Source organism: Lagopus muta, chromosome 13, assembly GCF_023343835.1.
Source record: "Lagopus muta isolate bLagMut1 chromosome 13, bLagMut1 primary, whole genome shotgun sequence".
Lineage (NCBI taxonomy): Eukaryota > Metazoa > Chordata > Aves > Galliformes > Phasianidae > Lagopus > Lagopus muta.
Genome location: NC_064445.1, coordinates 12166843 through 12184307, shown reverse-complemented (window position 1 = coordinate 12184307; position 17465 = coordinate 12166843). Strand labels below are relative to the sequence as shown.

At 41.7% G+C, this 17465-nt stretch overlaps 1 protein-coding gene across 1 annotated transcript; it reads left to right on the top strand.

The window, feature by feature from the left end:
- Positions 1-2760: 2760 nt before the first annotated feature.
- RLIM (ring finger protein, LIM domain interacting) lies at positions 2761-16192 on the top strand. The gene is made up of 4 exons (XM_048960021.1): positions 2761-2955; positions 12060-12248; positions 13090-13173; positions 14011-16192. Exons 2-4 carry the CDS (start codon positions 12080-12082, stop codon positions 15537-15539), a joined length of 1782 nt encoding a protein of 593 aa, XP_048815978.1. The 5' UTR covers positions 2761-2955; positions 12060-12079; the 3' UTR covers positions 15540-16192.
- Positions 16193-17465: the final 1273 nt, after the last annotated feature.

Below are 17465 nucleotides of genomic sequence, written 5' to 3'. Positions count from 1 at the left end.
GGTCCATCACTGGAGTACTCTGATGGATGTCCTGCTGATTTACCGATTGCCAGTGCTGACACTCAGTGGCTTATCAATTGACAGCACAAAGCTTTCCGTGATAAAAATGGATCAATTGTGCACTGATCATCTGCTCCCTGAATTACTGATGTTTTACATTGGAATGATTTTTTGCCTAGATGGCTGCCAAATAAAGAAAGCTTACATACCGAACCACGGGGTCTTTCTCTCTTCAGACAATATTTTCTATAAACCCTGGAGTCTATCTACATGAAAAGATCTATTCACCATATGCAGATAGATCAGTGTAGTGTAAAGATTGTAGGGGAAAATATATTTGCATTGAGAACTTTGCAGTACTGGGAAAAAAATCCCAAACCTATAGCAAAATTGTGGTGTAGTTCTCCCAACGACCAACATTTCAGTGCATTAGAAATTGTAGAATTGTTTTTTTACATTGAATTCACTCTTATTCCTCCCCTTTTTTCTACTTTTTTTTTTCTCCAATTTTATTCACATTGATTAATGTGATTAATATTCGACCTAACAGTAAATCCTACGGTATTGCACAATCCACATGGCAGCTATACTGCAAAGTACCAAAGTGATTTAAACTTAGTCTCTCAGCTCCCATTTGCTTTAAATAAAACATAACAAGTTAACCTTCTATAAGCAAGTTTTATGCTGAAGTAGGCATCACCAATCCATCATGTCATCTATATCAGATATGATCCCTCCACTTGCAGCTGGAATAAGCTTCCATGTTTTACGCTCTAATTCAACAAAAAAATGTAGTTGGGGATGCACATCTAATCCGATAGAACTGAGATTGCTCCTTTAGTAATAGTTTAACATCATGGCCTTAGTTCTATCAAGCTTCCAATCAATTTCCTTTCGTGCTCCCATCCTGTAGCAAGTAAAACTGAAAAGAAAAAAAAACTGCAACTGACCACTCCATTCTCTCCTGCTCAAACACTACAGTTGCCTTTGAGTTGTTATATTCCAAGGGAAGACAACAAAGATGTTCAGCAAGGCCAAATGCCAGGTCCTGTACTTCGGCCACAACAACACCAAGCAACGCTACAGGCTTGGGGCAGAGTGGCTGGAAGACTGCGTAGAAGAAATGGACCTGGGAGTGCTGATTGATGCTGAACATGAGCCAGCAGTGTGCCCAGGTGGCCAAGGCGGTCAATGGCATCCTGGCTTGCATCAGAAACAGTGTTGCCAGCAGGAACAGGAAAGTGATTGTCCCCCTGTACTCAGCTCTGGTGAGGCCTCACCTTGAGTACTGTGTCCAGTTTTGGGCCCCTCACTGCAAGAAAAACATTGAGGCCCTGGAGCGGGTTCAAAGAAGGGCAACAAAGCTGGTGAGGGGTCTGGAGCACAAGGCTTATGAGGAGCAGCTGAAGGAGCTGGGATTGTTCAATCTGGAGAAGAGGAGGCTCAGGGGAGCCTCTATAAACACCCAAAGGGAGGTTGTAGTGAGCTGGGGATTGGCCTCTTCTCTCGTGTAACTGGTGATAGAACTAGAAGAAATGGCTTCAAACTGCACCAGGGGAGATTTAGGCTGGACATTAGGAAATACTACTTCTCTGAAAGAGCGGTCAGGCACTGGAATGGGCTGCCCAGGGATGTGGTGGAGTCACTGACCCTGAAGGTGTTTAAGGAATGTTTGGACGTTGTGTTGAGGGACATGATTCAGTGAGAGCTATTGGTGATGGGTGGACGGTTGGACTGGATGATCTTGTAGGTCTTTTCCAACCTTGGTATTTCTGTGATTCTGTGAAGATGACTTCCTAGGAACTTTACTTTTTCTAACATCATTTTCAATAAATACTTCTAAGACAGTAACATGGGATCTTTTCCAGCTTCTGCAGGAATACCTTGCATCCTCTGCAAAGCTTTAACCTTTCCTTTTCCTTAAGCTAGTTCTCAGCCTGGCACCCCAGCCCTCGTGGGTTCAAAATCAAGCATGTGGTTTTCTCTCTCCTACCTCTCTCATCTTTTCAGTCACAGTTTTCCTTCTGCACCTTATTGATTCCTGATCCTGCTCCTCCACAAACCTGCCACAAGGGAGATGCACTGACCCTACAGGTAACACAAGTAGAACACAGTTTTAGCAAAAGCAGAACTACAGTGACATTTAACCTAAAAGCAGGCCTACAGAACTGAGGAATTGTAGTGCTTAATTTAAGCTTACACTGTCAAATAGGAACATCTGGCTTTTCTGCAGTGTGACTCATCTTCAGCACACAACACTGGGGCAGTGTAGCCAGTGTGAGAAGAAAACCCTGCTAGCAAGGCAAGGAGGGTGAATGCCGTTGACAACAGCCTTGCTGACGTTTTTTTTCCTTAAGAGCTAGGAAACGCTGGCCATCTCCAGCCTCGTTGCTGGCACCTTTACCCACTACGGCTCGTACAGGTGGTAAACGTGAGGTAACACGAAATGGCCCCCGTGGCTCTTAGTAGATACGCGGGCCATACCACTCCTTCACGCGAACAGCATCGCTCGGGGGCTATCTTGAGCCCTGGGATAGCAGGAGGCTGCGGGCAGACCGCTGGCCCGACTTCCCCTCACCTTCATACCAACAACCCTATCTCCTCCGCCTTTCCCCCTCTTCAAAATGGCGGCGCCCCTCCCCTCAGCACGGCGCTCGGGCCTCTCTACCCTCCTCGGAGGTGCTCCGCTCTCCTCTCGTTGGTGCGCGTCCCCCGCCCCGCCCCGGAGGCGCCGTCTGCGCGTGCGCAAAGTTCCGTGCCTTTACTTCCGCTGTCGGCGGCCGCTTCCGGGCCCCCGTTCCTTGGTAACAATGGAGCAGAAAATGGCCGCCTGAGAGGGGAGGCAGGGCGACGCTGCGGCTTCTTGGGGACGGACGGAGTGCGGCGAGCCGGCACCGAGCCCGCTGAGGACCGGAGAGAGCAGCGGAGCGAGAGCTGAGGAGACGGCGGCGGGCGGTGAGTGCGGAGGCCCGGACGCGGACGATCAAGATGGCACGGGGAAGGGAGAGGCCCAGGCCCAGGGGAGGCGGTGGCGGCCTCCGCCCGACGCTGGAAGCGGCCGGGGGACGCAGGCTCCTCAGCCCCGCTGTGCGGCCCCGCTGAGTGGGTTGTGGGCGGCCGAGCCGGGCGGGACGGCCCAGGACTCCGCGGGGCTCGGCGGGCCGCAAACGCTTGAAGTGGAGCGGGGCCGTGCTGGAGCCGGGGGCCGTGATGGCGGGGTGCCCGAGGCCGTGCCCTGCTGCTCTGGATGAGCCGGGTCCCGTCGCCGCGGGGATTTCTCCTCCTTCTCCTGGGGCGCGTGATGGGGGAGAGCTATTGGGGCTCCTCGACCGCCAGGCAGTTGAGTGGGCGGGGGGCTGGGGGAGGGGAGGGGTAACACTGGAAATGGTTCTTTTTGGGAGAGGTGGGGTGGGGGAGGATTACAGGCACCGCCCCAGGCTTTGTACTGCTTAGGGCCTGCTTTGGGATTCCCGGCTCATCAGGTCAGTGCTTGCAGGTTCCTCGCGTTAAGGCAGGAGCCCTGTTGGGGGAGGTGAGCGGGAGGAATTCTTCATACCGTTGTGCCTTTTGGAAGGGTCGGGATCATCGCGTGACCCGTTAAAAGCTGTTGTGATTGCTTTTACTGTCTTATTGTTTCTCTTCACTTAGTCGTGTAACATTTATTCTGTTACCTTGTTTCCTGTGCGAGTTTCTCCTTCCTTTTTTAATACTGTCTACTGACATTTGGAGTCTCTGTTTACTGTATTTCAAAACTGTTGTCAAGTGTAACAATACAATATCACTTTGTTTTCAGTTATCAGTCTTAATGGAGGAGTAATATCAAGTTGTATAACATGTTCCTTTTAAGGTTCATTATTTGTTTTGATTTTAGTGCGTAATAGGAGTTTGACAGAAGATTTCACAGCACGAGTAGACTTTTAAAATTGAATGTTCTTGTTTGTGTATCTGTTTTTCAAGGTGATAGTCATGAGAAGCTTGTAAATAAGGATTCAGCTGGGACTGTATACAGTAGGGCACTTGCATGCATGATGTATTTCTCCTGTCCATGTAAATAATATTGGTTGTTTTCCAGTTGTAAGTTGTCATGACAACTTACGAGACGCTCCAGTACTACTGTGTTCCATAATGTTAGTTGCAGTGACTCGATCAAGTGACTTTAGGCAGTTAATCATCTGAACTGAGAGTCTGATGCTTAGTTTTCTTGGCATGACCAACTACCATTTAAAAATGACTGCATTCCCTCTACAAGTTTACCATTTTAGAATGAAATTAATTGAAGTTTGGACTTTTGTCACCTCTGCTGCTAACAAGGGGCAGCACAACACACATCGTAATAAGAGATGTTGGTTATGTTGGACCACTAAGCATAACAGTTACAGTACAGTATTTTGCTCATCAGCAATTCTGACTCCATAAATGTTTTGTCACTGAGAAACCATGAGCATTTTTTCAAGCTTGTAGTTGTTGCCAGCTGTATCAAATTTATTTTCCATATTACTCAGTACATGAACATACCAAGGTGTACTAGAAAGCAGTGCTGTAAGTTTCTGGTCTTCGTTACATGTTTGTTTGTTTTTTTTTTAATCAGTATTTCTAGGGGAATGAGTAATGTGATCCTTAAATGGAAGTGTTTTTAAAAACAGCCATGTATTAATGTACTTGGCTACTTTATTTTTCTGTTCCCTATCCCTATGGAGGTGTTTCAAAATACGTTCCTTAATCTTGGCAGAATGCTTCTCGTTGCAGTGGAAGTGTTGCACTCTTTTTTTTTTTTTCTTTTTTTTTTTTTACAGCTATAATTTAATGACATTTACTTCAGCCCATAGATTGCATTTGAATCCAGTTTAATGGAGTTTAAGAAGTTACTTGGCTATTCTAAGTATTTTTTAGAGATTTCAGTTTCAGTGAAGCTTTTCTGCAGTTGCTGTCTCAGTCTTGGTGAAAATTTATCCACTCTTTAGTTTGAGAAACATAATGTTGAAGGGATGAAGCAGAACTTGAACCTCTGTTATATTTTTTGTGGTGGTCTTGTGCATCTCAAAGCTGATACTTCTGAACGATGCAGTAGTGTAACAACTTCAGAGAGAAGACTTCTGTATGGTGAATTGGGTGTATCCTGAAGCCCTGTACAGACTCAGTTTTGCATTTGCACAGATTCTTAGCTACTGTTAAAATTAGAAGAAATGCACAAGGCCATGTTTCCTTCATGCTGTTGAGATCTGTACTAACGAGGCACTGGTTAGCATCTTTGCTGTTTGGCAGTGTTGAAGCTCAGCTTTTTACTTCCTTCAGTTGTACAGTCTCATGAAACCATCTGATGATAATTGGTTGTGTGAGGAAAGTCAGCATGCACTTTCTCTTAATTTAGTAACTTAGAAGCATTTTACTTTTAGAGCAGTCTTAATTTCAGTATGCCAGGTGCTTGTGCACGTGGTCTTGAGCTTGCCTTAGTTTGTCATCAGAAACTAAATCCATCAGAAATGGAATGCAAGTCTTGCAGGTAGGTTTTTATTGTCAAATCAGTTTTGCTTAATTTTTTTCCCCCATTTTTATGTTCCTTGGATGCTAGACAAGAACAGCAACAACAAATCCATGCACTGGATTTCTGATGTGGGTTGTATTTGTAGTGAAATTATCACTGTTGTATTGGCCTTTTAGTAGAAGCTGTATTAGCAGTTCCATGAGAACGTGAGAGTGAATGTAGAGCTGGGTTTTTCAGTGGATTTTCATTGGCTTTGTGCTTTCAGTAAACAGAAGTTCTCTTTCCTCAGAAATCAAAACACTGTGTGATGGGCATCGGTTCTGTGGGTACAGCTTCCTTAGCTGTCAGTCCTGCTTACACTGCTGTCTTTCAGTGTCAGCACCAGTTACTTTCATGCAGAGTATTACTTCCCTGGAGCTTCAGCCTAGCTCTCCTGCCTGCTGAGCTAGCACGAAGATCGCTGCTGGGGGAGAGAGCGGTTTTGTGAGACTTCTCCAAGTGCAGGAAAGTTGATAACTTGACTTGCTGAGCTTTCTCTGAGGTCATATCACCTCAATTTGAGCAAAGCAGCAGTACCATCTTAATTTTATTTTGAATTTCTATGTGAAAAATGCTGTTTCAATAAGTCTAGGTTGTAAAATGTGATTTTGACAATCCTTGTTGTCTTATATTCAGAGCTCCACCTTCATTCCCATGTGCTCAATGTTCTGAAATTGCAAAGTTCCACCCTTCTGTGTGGAAGGTAACAATAAACCTGTAATGAATTGCTACATGTTCTAGATACATTTGAAGTGGGAACAGTGGGCACTTACACAGTGCGATGGCAAGTGTTTCATTCCTTCATACTGGTCTGTTCTGTCAACATGTTTTTATTATTATTATTTTCAGCAACTGTTCTGTAAAATCGTTAATTTGCTTTCTGTTATTTAAAATGTATGTTCTGAATGACATTTTGCTTTGTGGGCTTTGCTTTGAAACACACTGTAGTGATGAATTATCTGAATCCATGTTTAACACTTCATATTAAGCTGGCATTTAAATTTTATAGTGGTCGTAGAAGACATTTTCTTTCAGCTACCAGAAAGTGATGTGTGCTCCATAGTAATTTTTTGAGGCAAAGAGGGCATAAGGGAGTTCTTGAGTGCTTGGAATTTGTAGTAAGTTCAGTAAGCCATCTAATAATTGCATAGACTGTCAGAGTGTCTGTAGAAGGCAAGAGTAGCAGAAAAAAGTGTATCCAAAATTCCTGATGCAACTTTGCAAACTTGAAAAGTTTGTTACTAATCTACCTGTTAGAAAGGATAACAAGTTAATTGTACTTGTGCTGTCATAGCCTTCAGTCTCTTCACAAAAGACTTGCGTAGCTGTAAAAAAAAAAAAAAAAAAAAAAAAAAAGCAAAAATCTTGATGTAATGAAGCTCCATGTATCATGCAAATAGCTGTTTGATTCTACTGTTTTATGGTTTCTTTTTTCTTTAATAACAGGATTCACTGACAGTTCTTGCTTATATTTTTGAATTTGTAGTCTTGAGTGATGAAATATTTAAGATGAAGATGGACTTCCTGTTATGTTTCTTTCTGCCAGTTTTGAGTATTGAGAAATCAGGTACTGACTAGCATGGAAACTATTTCTTCTTCTAGGAAAGCCTGGTGCTTGGACTGGGGAAGGTAGAAGGGAGTTGATACTGCATGTGAAGCTGGTTCTGTTTTTGCTTGAAGAACCTGGAGTACCAGAAGTGCCCATTATAGCTCAGTTCCTGTGTCATTTGAGAAAGGGAATGGGAGAGACTTATGTCTGAGGCTGGTCCTGCCAAATGTGGTGGTATGTTAGAGCTGCTGGAGTCAGAGTTCACAGAAAGTGTTTTCAGCAGACAGCTGGGTTGCTCTTCTTATGTAGAGCTGAAATGTCCTTGAGGTATCTTCAGTGAAATCAGGGAAAAAATAGTTAACCTGAAACAAGCTAAAATTAAAATGAAAAGTATTTCTGGCTTCCACTACTGAGTTGCTTCTTTGAGTCAAAGGCTTTGATAATTACTGCAGGCTGAATGCAGGTAGGCAAGGTGCTCTACTGGTTGAAGTACCTAATTAAGACGAGGCTATGAATCATAAATGAGAAATTAGCCTTTTGCTGAGCACATCTATGAGATGCTTATTCATATTGCCAATCATCCTCTTTGTGTGCACAAAGGTATTAATCGTGTTGGTGGAACATGAGGTAAGTCAGGAAGCGTGTAACATAAAGGGCACTACAAATGCTCACGTAATGTTGAGGTGCTGGTAATGCCTAGATGGGGAAAGTTTTGGAGGAGATCTTTGCACAGCTAGCTTGTGAGTTTGATTTGCTTCTGCTATTTAACTAATTAATTGCCTTTCTCTTCCCAAAAAAGGTCACAAATCTAACGAAGATTTTAGGCTTAAGGTACTGTGTTTTCTTAGAACCCTGCAATTCAAGGGAATAGATCTAGTGATTTATCACGGACTTTTGGTTTTCTGGGATGTATGGTCCCTGAGTGCTAAGCAATATGGAGACATTGTTACTGCTGAAAGTAAATGGGCAACTCGAGTATTTTAATACTGCCTGCCGTACCACTAGGTCTTTATAAATGGTTGTGAGTTGGATTTTGTTTACACATGACTTGTCATAAGGAAAAGGTAAAAACAAAAAACTTCTTGTACTGTGTTCTGTAAGAATGGTAACTTTGCATTGCTGAAGGAATACCTAAAATCTTAAATCATCCCTGTCCAAAGAGCATAACATTACTTCCTCTTGAACAAAACAATGTAATCAAACACTGGGGGCTTGCTGTGTTGCTCCTGTAGCAGCAGTGGAGCTGTAGCCCATCAGTTGTGCTCTGGTATCTATCTGTGTGACTGCTGGAGTGTAACTGCAGGGAAGGTCTTCTGCTGACTCGTCAAAGGATGGGAACACCAATTAAGAGTTCACTGCTGTCAATGTGTCTGGGTATTCATTCACCTGCAGGAGAATGGTTTTGTTTTTTAAAAAAAAAAAGTTTATTCCAGCTGTGGCTCAGTATACTATCTTGTTTTGGGTAAACTTTAGGTGATTTTTCCTCTTTCCTATAAAGAGATTTTCATTGCTGGATATCTCAGCTACAGTTGGCAATAATCAACAGGTCTGAACTTCCTACTCGCAGATGTGACTTTCCCCACCCTTTGTAAACTTAGTGCTGACAAGGGAGGACACTAAAGGAGGAAATACTGATTCTTTTCACTTGAACAAGAATGAAACCAGTAGAAGAAAGAGAAACAAGAGTTGAAGCACACCTGCTTATTAAATAATCAAATGCTAGTCATTCTTCTGAAAGTTAATAGCATACCTGCAGATTTTCCTTCATCAGGTTTCCCTATGTTGCTGTAGTCAACTTCCTTAAGCCAGTAGTAATTTTCTGCAGTGTGTAAGCTAAGAGCAGAATCCTGAATGAGGAGTGGGTTTTCCATTTGATTCTATGATTGTGTGAGGCTCCAGCATGTCCAAATAGGAGTGGAGCAATATGTGCTCCTGCCATGGAGATCTGCTGGAGGATGTGTGACCTGCAGGGTCGTACTGAGGCAGTAGGAAAAAAAAAACTCAGAATGGCTGAGTATGTTCTATCTGGTAATGTAGAGCTGTGCAGTGGTGTAGGAGATGAGCCTTGGAACGGCCAGAGCGTGCAGTGAAGAGAAATAGTGGTAGAAGCCTCAAAGCAGAGACCCTGTTTTCAGTTTACTGGTTTTGTGTCCAAGCTCTAGTTGGAAGAATGTTGGCCTGTTTGCTATCAGTGATGAGAAAGGGGAGAGTGTTGTTGCATACGTTTCTGCCCCACTTGTCTTCATGGACAAGAACATCCTGTAGGGATTCATAGCATTTAGAGGACATTGAAGGTAAATGATGTGAAACTGGGGTTCAGTGGGCTAGTGTGCTCTGTTTTGCTGGCTCACGTTGGGAAGGTATAGTGAGTTTGGCACTAGTGGAAATGGCCCTACTGTAGATGGAACTGATTATCAAAATCTCAGCTCTAAGGCAGTTTTCTTGGCAGGAATATTTTTTCTATGTCAGCCAATGGCTGATCTTACAGTTTAAGAGGGAAGATGAGAATTGAAGGTGGAAGAAAGGGGAGCAGACCGAACCAAATAAGACTTTGTAGTATTCTCAACATTCCCTTAAGGTTGGCTGTTGAAGTGTACACAGTGGTAAAGAAGAGATGATTTTTTTCTCAGTGTAACTTGTTTTGGCACTTTGTTCCCCTGACCAAGAATAGCTTTCACTTTGTTTTCTGAGAAAGCCTTTGTATCAAGGAGGCATTATATAGCCAAGGCACCTGTAAATATCAAGTAGCAACTGTTTTGAGGGAAATATTTTATAAGTAACTTTTTGCTGCTCCTATCCCTCAGTAGGTTATTGCATTCTCTGCTTTGTTGACTTTGCTTTATCTCCTTTAATAAGTTTTAAAAAAAAAAAAGGGGGGGGGGGGCAATGCTAGTTAGAGTTGTAATCCATATTCCTAAAATTAATGCATCTTTCTGGGTTTTCTTTTGGATTCAAGTCCCTAATTCTAGTCAGTGTTCAGACAATTCTTGTAAAAAGCAGCTTTGACTCTCTGATGTTCTCTTGGAATGAATATGTCTTGAGGTTAGTTAGGGTCATAATTCTGCTACAGAAAGCTTGTAAAAAGCTGTTTGAGTTTCAAGCAAGCTGTGTTCTTGTTAGAAGGATGTGTCTGAGATCTGAAGGGTGTACAGATTTTATAGCTGAGCCCAGTCTGAGCTGAATTTACCTGCTGGATCTGTTGTGCAACTTCCCCTGTGAATGGCTTCATTTATCAGTGTGTTTGACACTGCATCACATGCAAGTCTTCAGGCTGCACCAGAGATGTAGCTGCTAGGCTGCCATTTGAGACACTAGCAAGCAGTGTGATTGCTGCTGCTTTTTGATTAAAAAAAAAAAAAAAAAAAAAAAAAAAAAAAAGGCAGAAATTAACAGAATTAACAGGGCAGAAGGCAGTGACTTTCCACATCTGTAACAGGGGGCTGTCGAAACATTTGTGCCTTACTGTGACTAACCTGAAAGCAAGCTTAACTGTGTTAGAATTCAAGATAGGATTGGAGTAACTGTTTTCTGATCTGGAAGCCTGCAGTAGTGGGTTGGCCTATCCTGTGGTATTTTGTACTGTCCCCTGCTGGGGATACCAGTGCCCTTTAATTTTCACTGTAGCAGCAGAAATAAACTGCTCTTGGAGATTCCACAGTGCTTCTCTCCTGTGGAGAAACACTAGTGTTAGCTGTGGGCAGTTGGGACAGCTGTGCTGGCATGCAGTAAAAAGTTACTTTTTGCTTTAGACAGATGTCTAAGTGCTGAAAATTTTCCAGTAAGAAGGAAAAGCTTTATTCTTCTGGTATTTTCACGTCACATGAAACATGGTTTGAATGAAAGGAGCATTTTTTAATGGGGAATATTATTATAGAGCTTTTTAGCATGCAGAGGATTAGCGTGCTAATCACCTCTCTGAGTAACTAGATTCTACCAGTTGTACAGGGAAATTCTTAATGTTGTGAATAGCAAGCCATAATGATTAAGGAAACTAGTTATTTTAACTTCATTTGATGTATTTGCATGGTGTAACCAGTGCCAGAATGTCTCCTGCATTTGCAGGTATTTTGTTTTAATTTTGATCAAATACAGACATTGTGTTCATGGATTACTTTTTTGTTTTGAGACCTAGTGGCAGATCTTATCGAAATGAAAAACAAAATGAGGAGCAGATGAGAGTGAATGAATAAGTTCTTGGTAGCATAAATTATGATATGTATACACTGGAGTTCTGTCATGCAATTTGTTTTGTCATCAGCGTCAGAAATTCACTAACTACTGAAACTTGCAAGCAAATTCTTCTCTTGACGTGAAACCACAGAGCTGATGTTCCAAACCCCCCCCCCCTTTTTTTTTTTTTTTTGAGGAATCTTTTAGCCCTTGTTGTGGGTTTCCCTTTTTCTTTTTACCTGTACAGTGTTCTGTTGCATCTTCAGACTCACTTATTTAAATCCTAAATAATCCAGTAATTCTGTTTAAAATTGACTTGGATTTTGAAGAAAGTCTCTCGTATTTGTCAGCGAACTAGATTCCTGTTTTCTTTACCATAGAGAAGGCAGGAAGAAGTGATAAATGTTGAATTCAGTCTTAGAGCTGGAGACCATAGTCATGGGTGCCTTGTACCTTGTACTGTGCTGTTGTACGGCAGTGAGGCACTGTTTGTGCTTTGTTAGGTAGTTGTAGCAGCAGTAGCTTAGGGTAAAGAGCAGGCAGCTGTAGGCAGCTAGCAAACTGATAACATTTCTTGTGTTTGTACTTGTTACTTTTTTGAATGTTGGTAGTGATGGATATTGTTTGTGGGCAAATATTTCATTTGTGATCTGTGTTGTGATGCAACTTACCTTAGCTGAAACTTGATTAGCAAAGTCTTTCTCCTTAGAATTTAATGGTGAATAATGTATTACTGATTAGTCACATCTAAATATTGTAATCTGTTTCATTAAGTTAAATGAAGGATTTATTTTCTTTTTTTTTTTTTTTTTTTTTTAGACATTATTCCATTTGTCAAGATGGAAAGCTCAGATTCTAGTGATAAAGGAAATATTGATCAATCAGAAGCACAACGGCAGAGTCAGCTGGATCGCTTAGATCGAGAAGAGGCTTTCTATCAGTTTGTAAACAACCTGAGTGAAGAGGACTACAGGCTTATGAGAGACAACAATTTGCTAGGAACACCAGGTATGTAATGCTTGTGTATGTCCATCATACTACAATTACTTGGAGGTGATTTGTCTTTTTCTGTTCTCCCTACTCTCTTTCACCCATTTAGCTCATGTGCTGCAGTTGCATTCCATGTTAGAGAGTAGCTTCCTGACAGTTTGTATGTCCTCAGAATAGAGGGGTTCACTGACTCGTGGAGAGGGAGTTGGGGTGGTGTGGATTCAGCAGGTGCAAAGGTCTGGTGTTCATACCTCTTGATGGGAACTTCCAGAACTGACCCAGTTATGGCTGCTTAGACTACTTTGATAGAAAAGTAATCACCTTTAAGCATGTGTGAAAATTTCCTGTTGGTGTTAGGAGTTCATAACTAGGCTAATTGATCTGGTACAAGATTCTGCATGGGTGTTCTTATGTCTGTTTTCAATTGACTTATTACTTTAAACTGGCTCTTTATAGAGTGATGCCTAATTCAAGCCAGTTATAATTTAAAACTAATTCAAACTTCTTTTCATGCTTGTGATCTTTTTTTTTTTTTTTTTTTAAACTCTGGGCTGTCATTTAATTGGTATAGGATGAAAAAAAAAATATGCTGATGAGCTGTAGAGGTTGCAGTACAGTACAAGAAAGCCCATCCGTCTTTTAATAGGTTGAAGCTGTTAGATCCTTCAGCAAAGCTTATTTGGGACAGTGGTGCTGAAGAGTTTGAATTCCCCTTATAACTAATTGCTTGGGAGTCTCATTATGGCAGGATTTAATTAAAACAAAGACAGTGGCTTGTACCTTCTTTAGAAACTTCTGATAATGCTTGCCATACATATGATCTGGAAATATTTTTGGAAAATTTTGCTTATTTTCTAAGGTGAAATTACTGAAGAAGAGTTGCTGAGAAGGCTGCACCAAGTTAAAGAAGGTCCGCCACAGCAAAACAGTGATGAGAATAGAGGTATATACAGTATTTGTGAAAACTCTTAACTTTAGCACCCCATACGGACCTTAACTTGAGTGCAGGAGTGGAACAAGTTAAGCCTAGGCAGGTGCAAGGTGAGCTTTGCTTCAAAACTAACTGAACGTTATGTCTGATATCTGCTGCAAAGAGCACTTTGGGACGGATTTCACCCGTAACACGTCTGTTACTTGCAGCAAGCTAAAATTTCATTTAGGTTTCTTTTCCTTATCTGCTTTTTAGATTGTTTTTCCTTCTTGACTTCTGCTCCCTTGTGGGGTACCTTCTGCCAATTTTTGGGGTTTTTTTGTTCTCGTTCTTCCCTTCCAAGGGTACTCTATTGCTTTTATTATCACCTCTCTCAAGAGGTTGGTGGAGGATTCTTGGAGTTTGCTGCCAGGGTTCATTCTTACACGAGATGGGTTGCTATAAATCTGGTCTTCAAATGAAGACTCAGGACAAACTTATCAAACTCTCTGCTTAGCAGTCACTAGATTGCTCAGTTGTTTGGAAAGAAAAACACAGAATATTGATGTGACGCCTGAAATACAGCTCTCCATTTCTTTACAGTGAATAATGTGTTACTTTGATTTGGCTGCCATGTGATGGCTGCAGCCTGTCTGTATGTATTAGAAAAAAGGTCCACTCCTGCTTCCTTACCAGAGCTCTGATAGATAAGAACTATGATGCTATTTCTGAAGTCACAATTACATTGGATAGAGTCAAGTGCTTCTAGACAGTCACATTTTAAACTATAAGCAATTATTTTCTTGGAAAAGATCACTCCAAAATTAGCTCAGTACTCTAATTTTGGTAGTTCCTTGTCTTTTTTTACAGGTGCAGAGTCCACAGAAGATGTTTCAAATGGAGATTCTATAATAGACTGGCTTAATTCAGTCCGACAGACTGGAAATACAACACGAAGTGGGCAGCGAGGAAACCAATCTTGGAGAGCCGTGAGCCGGACTAACCCAAATAGTGGTGACTTCAGATTCAGTTTGGAAATAAATGTCAACCGTAATAATGGGAACACAAATCCTGAAACTGAGAATGAGCCATCTGTAGAGCCTTCCAGTGGGGAGGATTTGGAAAACAGCCAAAGTGACTCTGAAATTCCAAGGTCTGAATCACCATCTGCAAGGCAGCCTGGATCAGAAAGGAGCACTTCAGAAGAGTTAACTGAGGAAGCTTCTCCTAGAGGGCAGAGGAGAGCGAGAAGTAGGAGCCCAGAACAGCGGAGAACACGGGCTAGGACTGATAGAAGTAGGTCACCTATTAATCCAGTGAGTGAGGCTCCTCGCAGGTCTCATCACAATACATCATCTCAAACGTTTGACCATTCAGCAGTGAATGAAGCTGAGGGAAGCTCTAGAACTAGGCAGCATGTGACATTAAGGCAGCATGCAGTGGGGACTGAGATTCCTAGTGAAAATGCAGTTCTGTTTTCAGCCCCTGAAACAAGACCTGTTCCTCAAGCAGCAGGTTCTTCAGAAACTAATGGTGCCAGTGAGTCTGCAGCTCCTGGACAGAGGCCTCCTACCATAGTGCTCGACCTCCAGGTGAGAAGAGTTCGTCCAGGAGAGTATCGGCAAAGGGACAGCATAGCCAACAGAACTCGGTCCCGCTCCCAGACTCCTAACAACACAGTCACTTACGAAAGTGAACGGGGAGGGTTTAGGCGTACGTTTTCACGTTCAGAACGGGCTGGAGTGAGAACTTATGTCAGCACCATTAGGATTCCTATTCGTAGGATCTTAAATACAGGCTTAAGTGAGACTACGTCAGTTGCAATTCAGACTATGCTAAGGCAGATCATGACAGGCTTTGGAGAGCTGAGTTACTTTATGTATAGTGATAGCGATGCAGATCCTAGTGGCCCAACTCCAAATCAGAATGTGGATGCTTCTGAGCCACAGAACGGAGGGGGTGGTAGTTCAAGCAATGAAAGTACAGATGTTAGCTCAGGGGAGGTGTTTGAAGGTAGTAATGAAGGTGGTTCAACATCTGGTGCCAGACGGGAAGGTCGGAATACGAGAGGATCGGTCACGTTTGAAGAAAGTGGTTCTTTACCATTCCTTAGCCTAGCACAATTTTTCCTACTAAATGAAGATGATGACGACCAACCAAGAGGACTCACCAAAGAGCAAATTGACAACCTAGCAATGAGGAATTTCGGTGAGAGTGATGCTCTGAAAACATGTAGCGTGTGTATTACAGAGTACACGGAAGGAAACAAGCTTCGTAAATTGCCTTGTTCTCACGAGTATCACGTCCACTGCATCGACCGCTGGTTATCAGAAAATTCCACTTGTCCCATTTGTCGCAGAGCAGTCTTAGCTTCTGGTAACAGAGAGAGTGTTGTCTAAATGAGATCTGAACTTATGGCTAAGCAGCTAGTGTAATAGTGATGGGCAAAGAAGTCACTTCCTTTATGGCCACTTTTTGAGTGGTAACTCAATGTATAGTAATTACTTGGAGTGAATCTTCCCTCATGAAAGAATTTTCTCTGAATTCAAGCTTTTAAAATTGGAAAAATTGATTGAGGTTTTCAAGATCTAGTCGGTTTGTGTGATGAATTTCATTTGTCCAAAGACATCTACTCACTTAAAAATACTTCTTTATGGAGAGTGCTAAGTTCTATCCCCTTACTCCTCCAGTCCAATAAAAAGTTTGTCCTCAACATTGTGCTTGTGAGTAGTCTTTCTGGGAAGTCATCCCAGCTAAATGCGCAAGAGTCATAGAGGAATTTTTGCAAGAAATCCAACTGACTGGAAAAAAAACCCTGAATTTAATTGCATACTTGAAAATACTTTTGATTTTCATACTGGGTTAATATTGGACATGTCTGTGTAAATAACACTAATGTTAGCCCTTTCCCCATCACTATGGCACGCTGTAGGATGAGCTGTTAGCTTAATTGGGATATTTATCTTGTTGTGGAAATATAAGAATTGCCTATGCTTGTTTAAATAAAAAAAAAAAAAAATCTGTTTTAAAATTGTAAAGCTTTTTTGTAGAAGCTCAGTACTTTTCCAATGCACTGTTGTATTAATGCATTAAGAATTAAAATTGTACCACGCTTAGAAACTGAGAATGCTTTTCATACAAAACCCACCACAGAGAGAGCAAACTAAATACAAGAGAGCTGCTTTTGTGACTGTGTACCTGTCAAGAGCAGTGCATATCTGTGCTATTGATGTGAACAACTACTGTAACGTACAAGCAGTTGAATTGGACACTTAATTGCCTTTAAAAAATTGAAGCAGAATGTTTATGGCTGCAGTGTGTTGGCTCAGTAATGCCACCCAAAAAGATGATGATAATTAGTAACTGTCCTAATGGTTCCTTTGTGTGGTTACTGATATGTAATAACACAAACCAATGTGCACCAGTTCATTTGGTGACATGTATGCCCTATTTTTGTATTTTTACTTGAAATTTGGAGGTAACCCTATGTAATTCTTCAACAGACATATACTGGCAGTTTGGGATTTTTTTTTTCCCCGCTCCAGCTTCAACAATATTAGTAATTGCTGGATCTGTTTAGTGAACATGCTGATGGGTATCCACTGTTCATAGCCTGTGACTCAGGTGCTGCAAAGAAATAAGCATTAACTGGAAAAGAGATTCATTATTAGAGTGCTAGATTAAATATGAAAACTATAACTGATTGCAGGAGTATATTTAATGTTAATCTTAACATTGGCTACGTTTTGAGAAAACATCTTTATACTCCTATTGAAAAGACTGAAATCTTGAATTTAAAAATATGTATGTGGCATATAGAAATAGGGAATTGGAAAATGTATTGCTACCTGGATGTGGTGGCCCTGCAAGAGCAGGAATCGGACCAGCTGGACTCAAAGGTCCTACCCAGTCTGGGATTCTGTACCTCAGCTGTCATTGTATCAGGGGGAAGCATTGCTCCTCTTCAATGAGCCATCTTTGTTTTATTCTCTAGTGACTTTTTTTTTCTTGCCTGTATCTGCAACAAAGAAAAGAGTGTATTTTTAATCTTCAGAGTAGTAGTTCAAAAGGGATATGAACTGCTCTTGGTGGCTATATGGGAAATACTGCTTGCTCCTCAGATGACGAAACCAAAGCTGGCCTACCTTTTTTCCCTGATTAAAACACATTTTTGGTGTGTTATAGTGGTGGATGCATAAAATATAGTCTCTGCTCTAAGCCATTTTAATGTCTCATCAGCTAGTTAAGGATTTCACAGCATCCCAGGATTCCAAATTTTTTTTGTATGTGCATTTTGTGGTATTTGGCTTAGTGGGAAACCCTGA

Coding starts and splice junctions, on each gene's coding strand:
- RLIM (XM_048960021.1), top strand. CDS start 12,080: ATGGAAAGCTCAGATTCTAGTGATAAAGGAAATATTGATCAATCAGAA. Junction 12,249..13,089: donor CAATTTGCTAGGAACACCAG/GTATGTAATGCT, acceptor TTATTTTCTAAG/GTGAAATTACTGAAGAAGAG. Junction 13,174..14,010: donor AAACAGTGATGAGAATAGAG/GTATATACAGTA, acceptor CTTTTTTTACAG/GTGCAGAGTCCACAGAAGAT.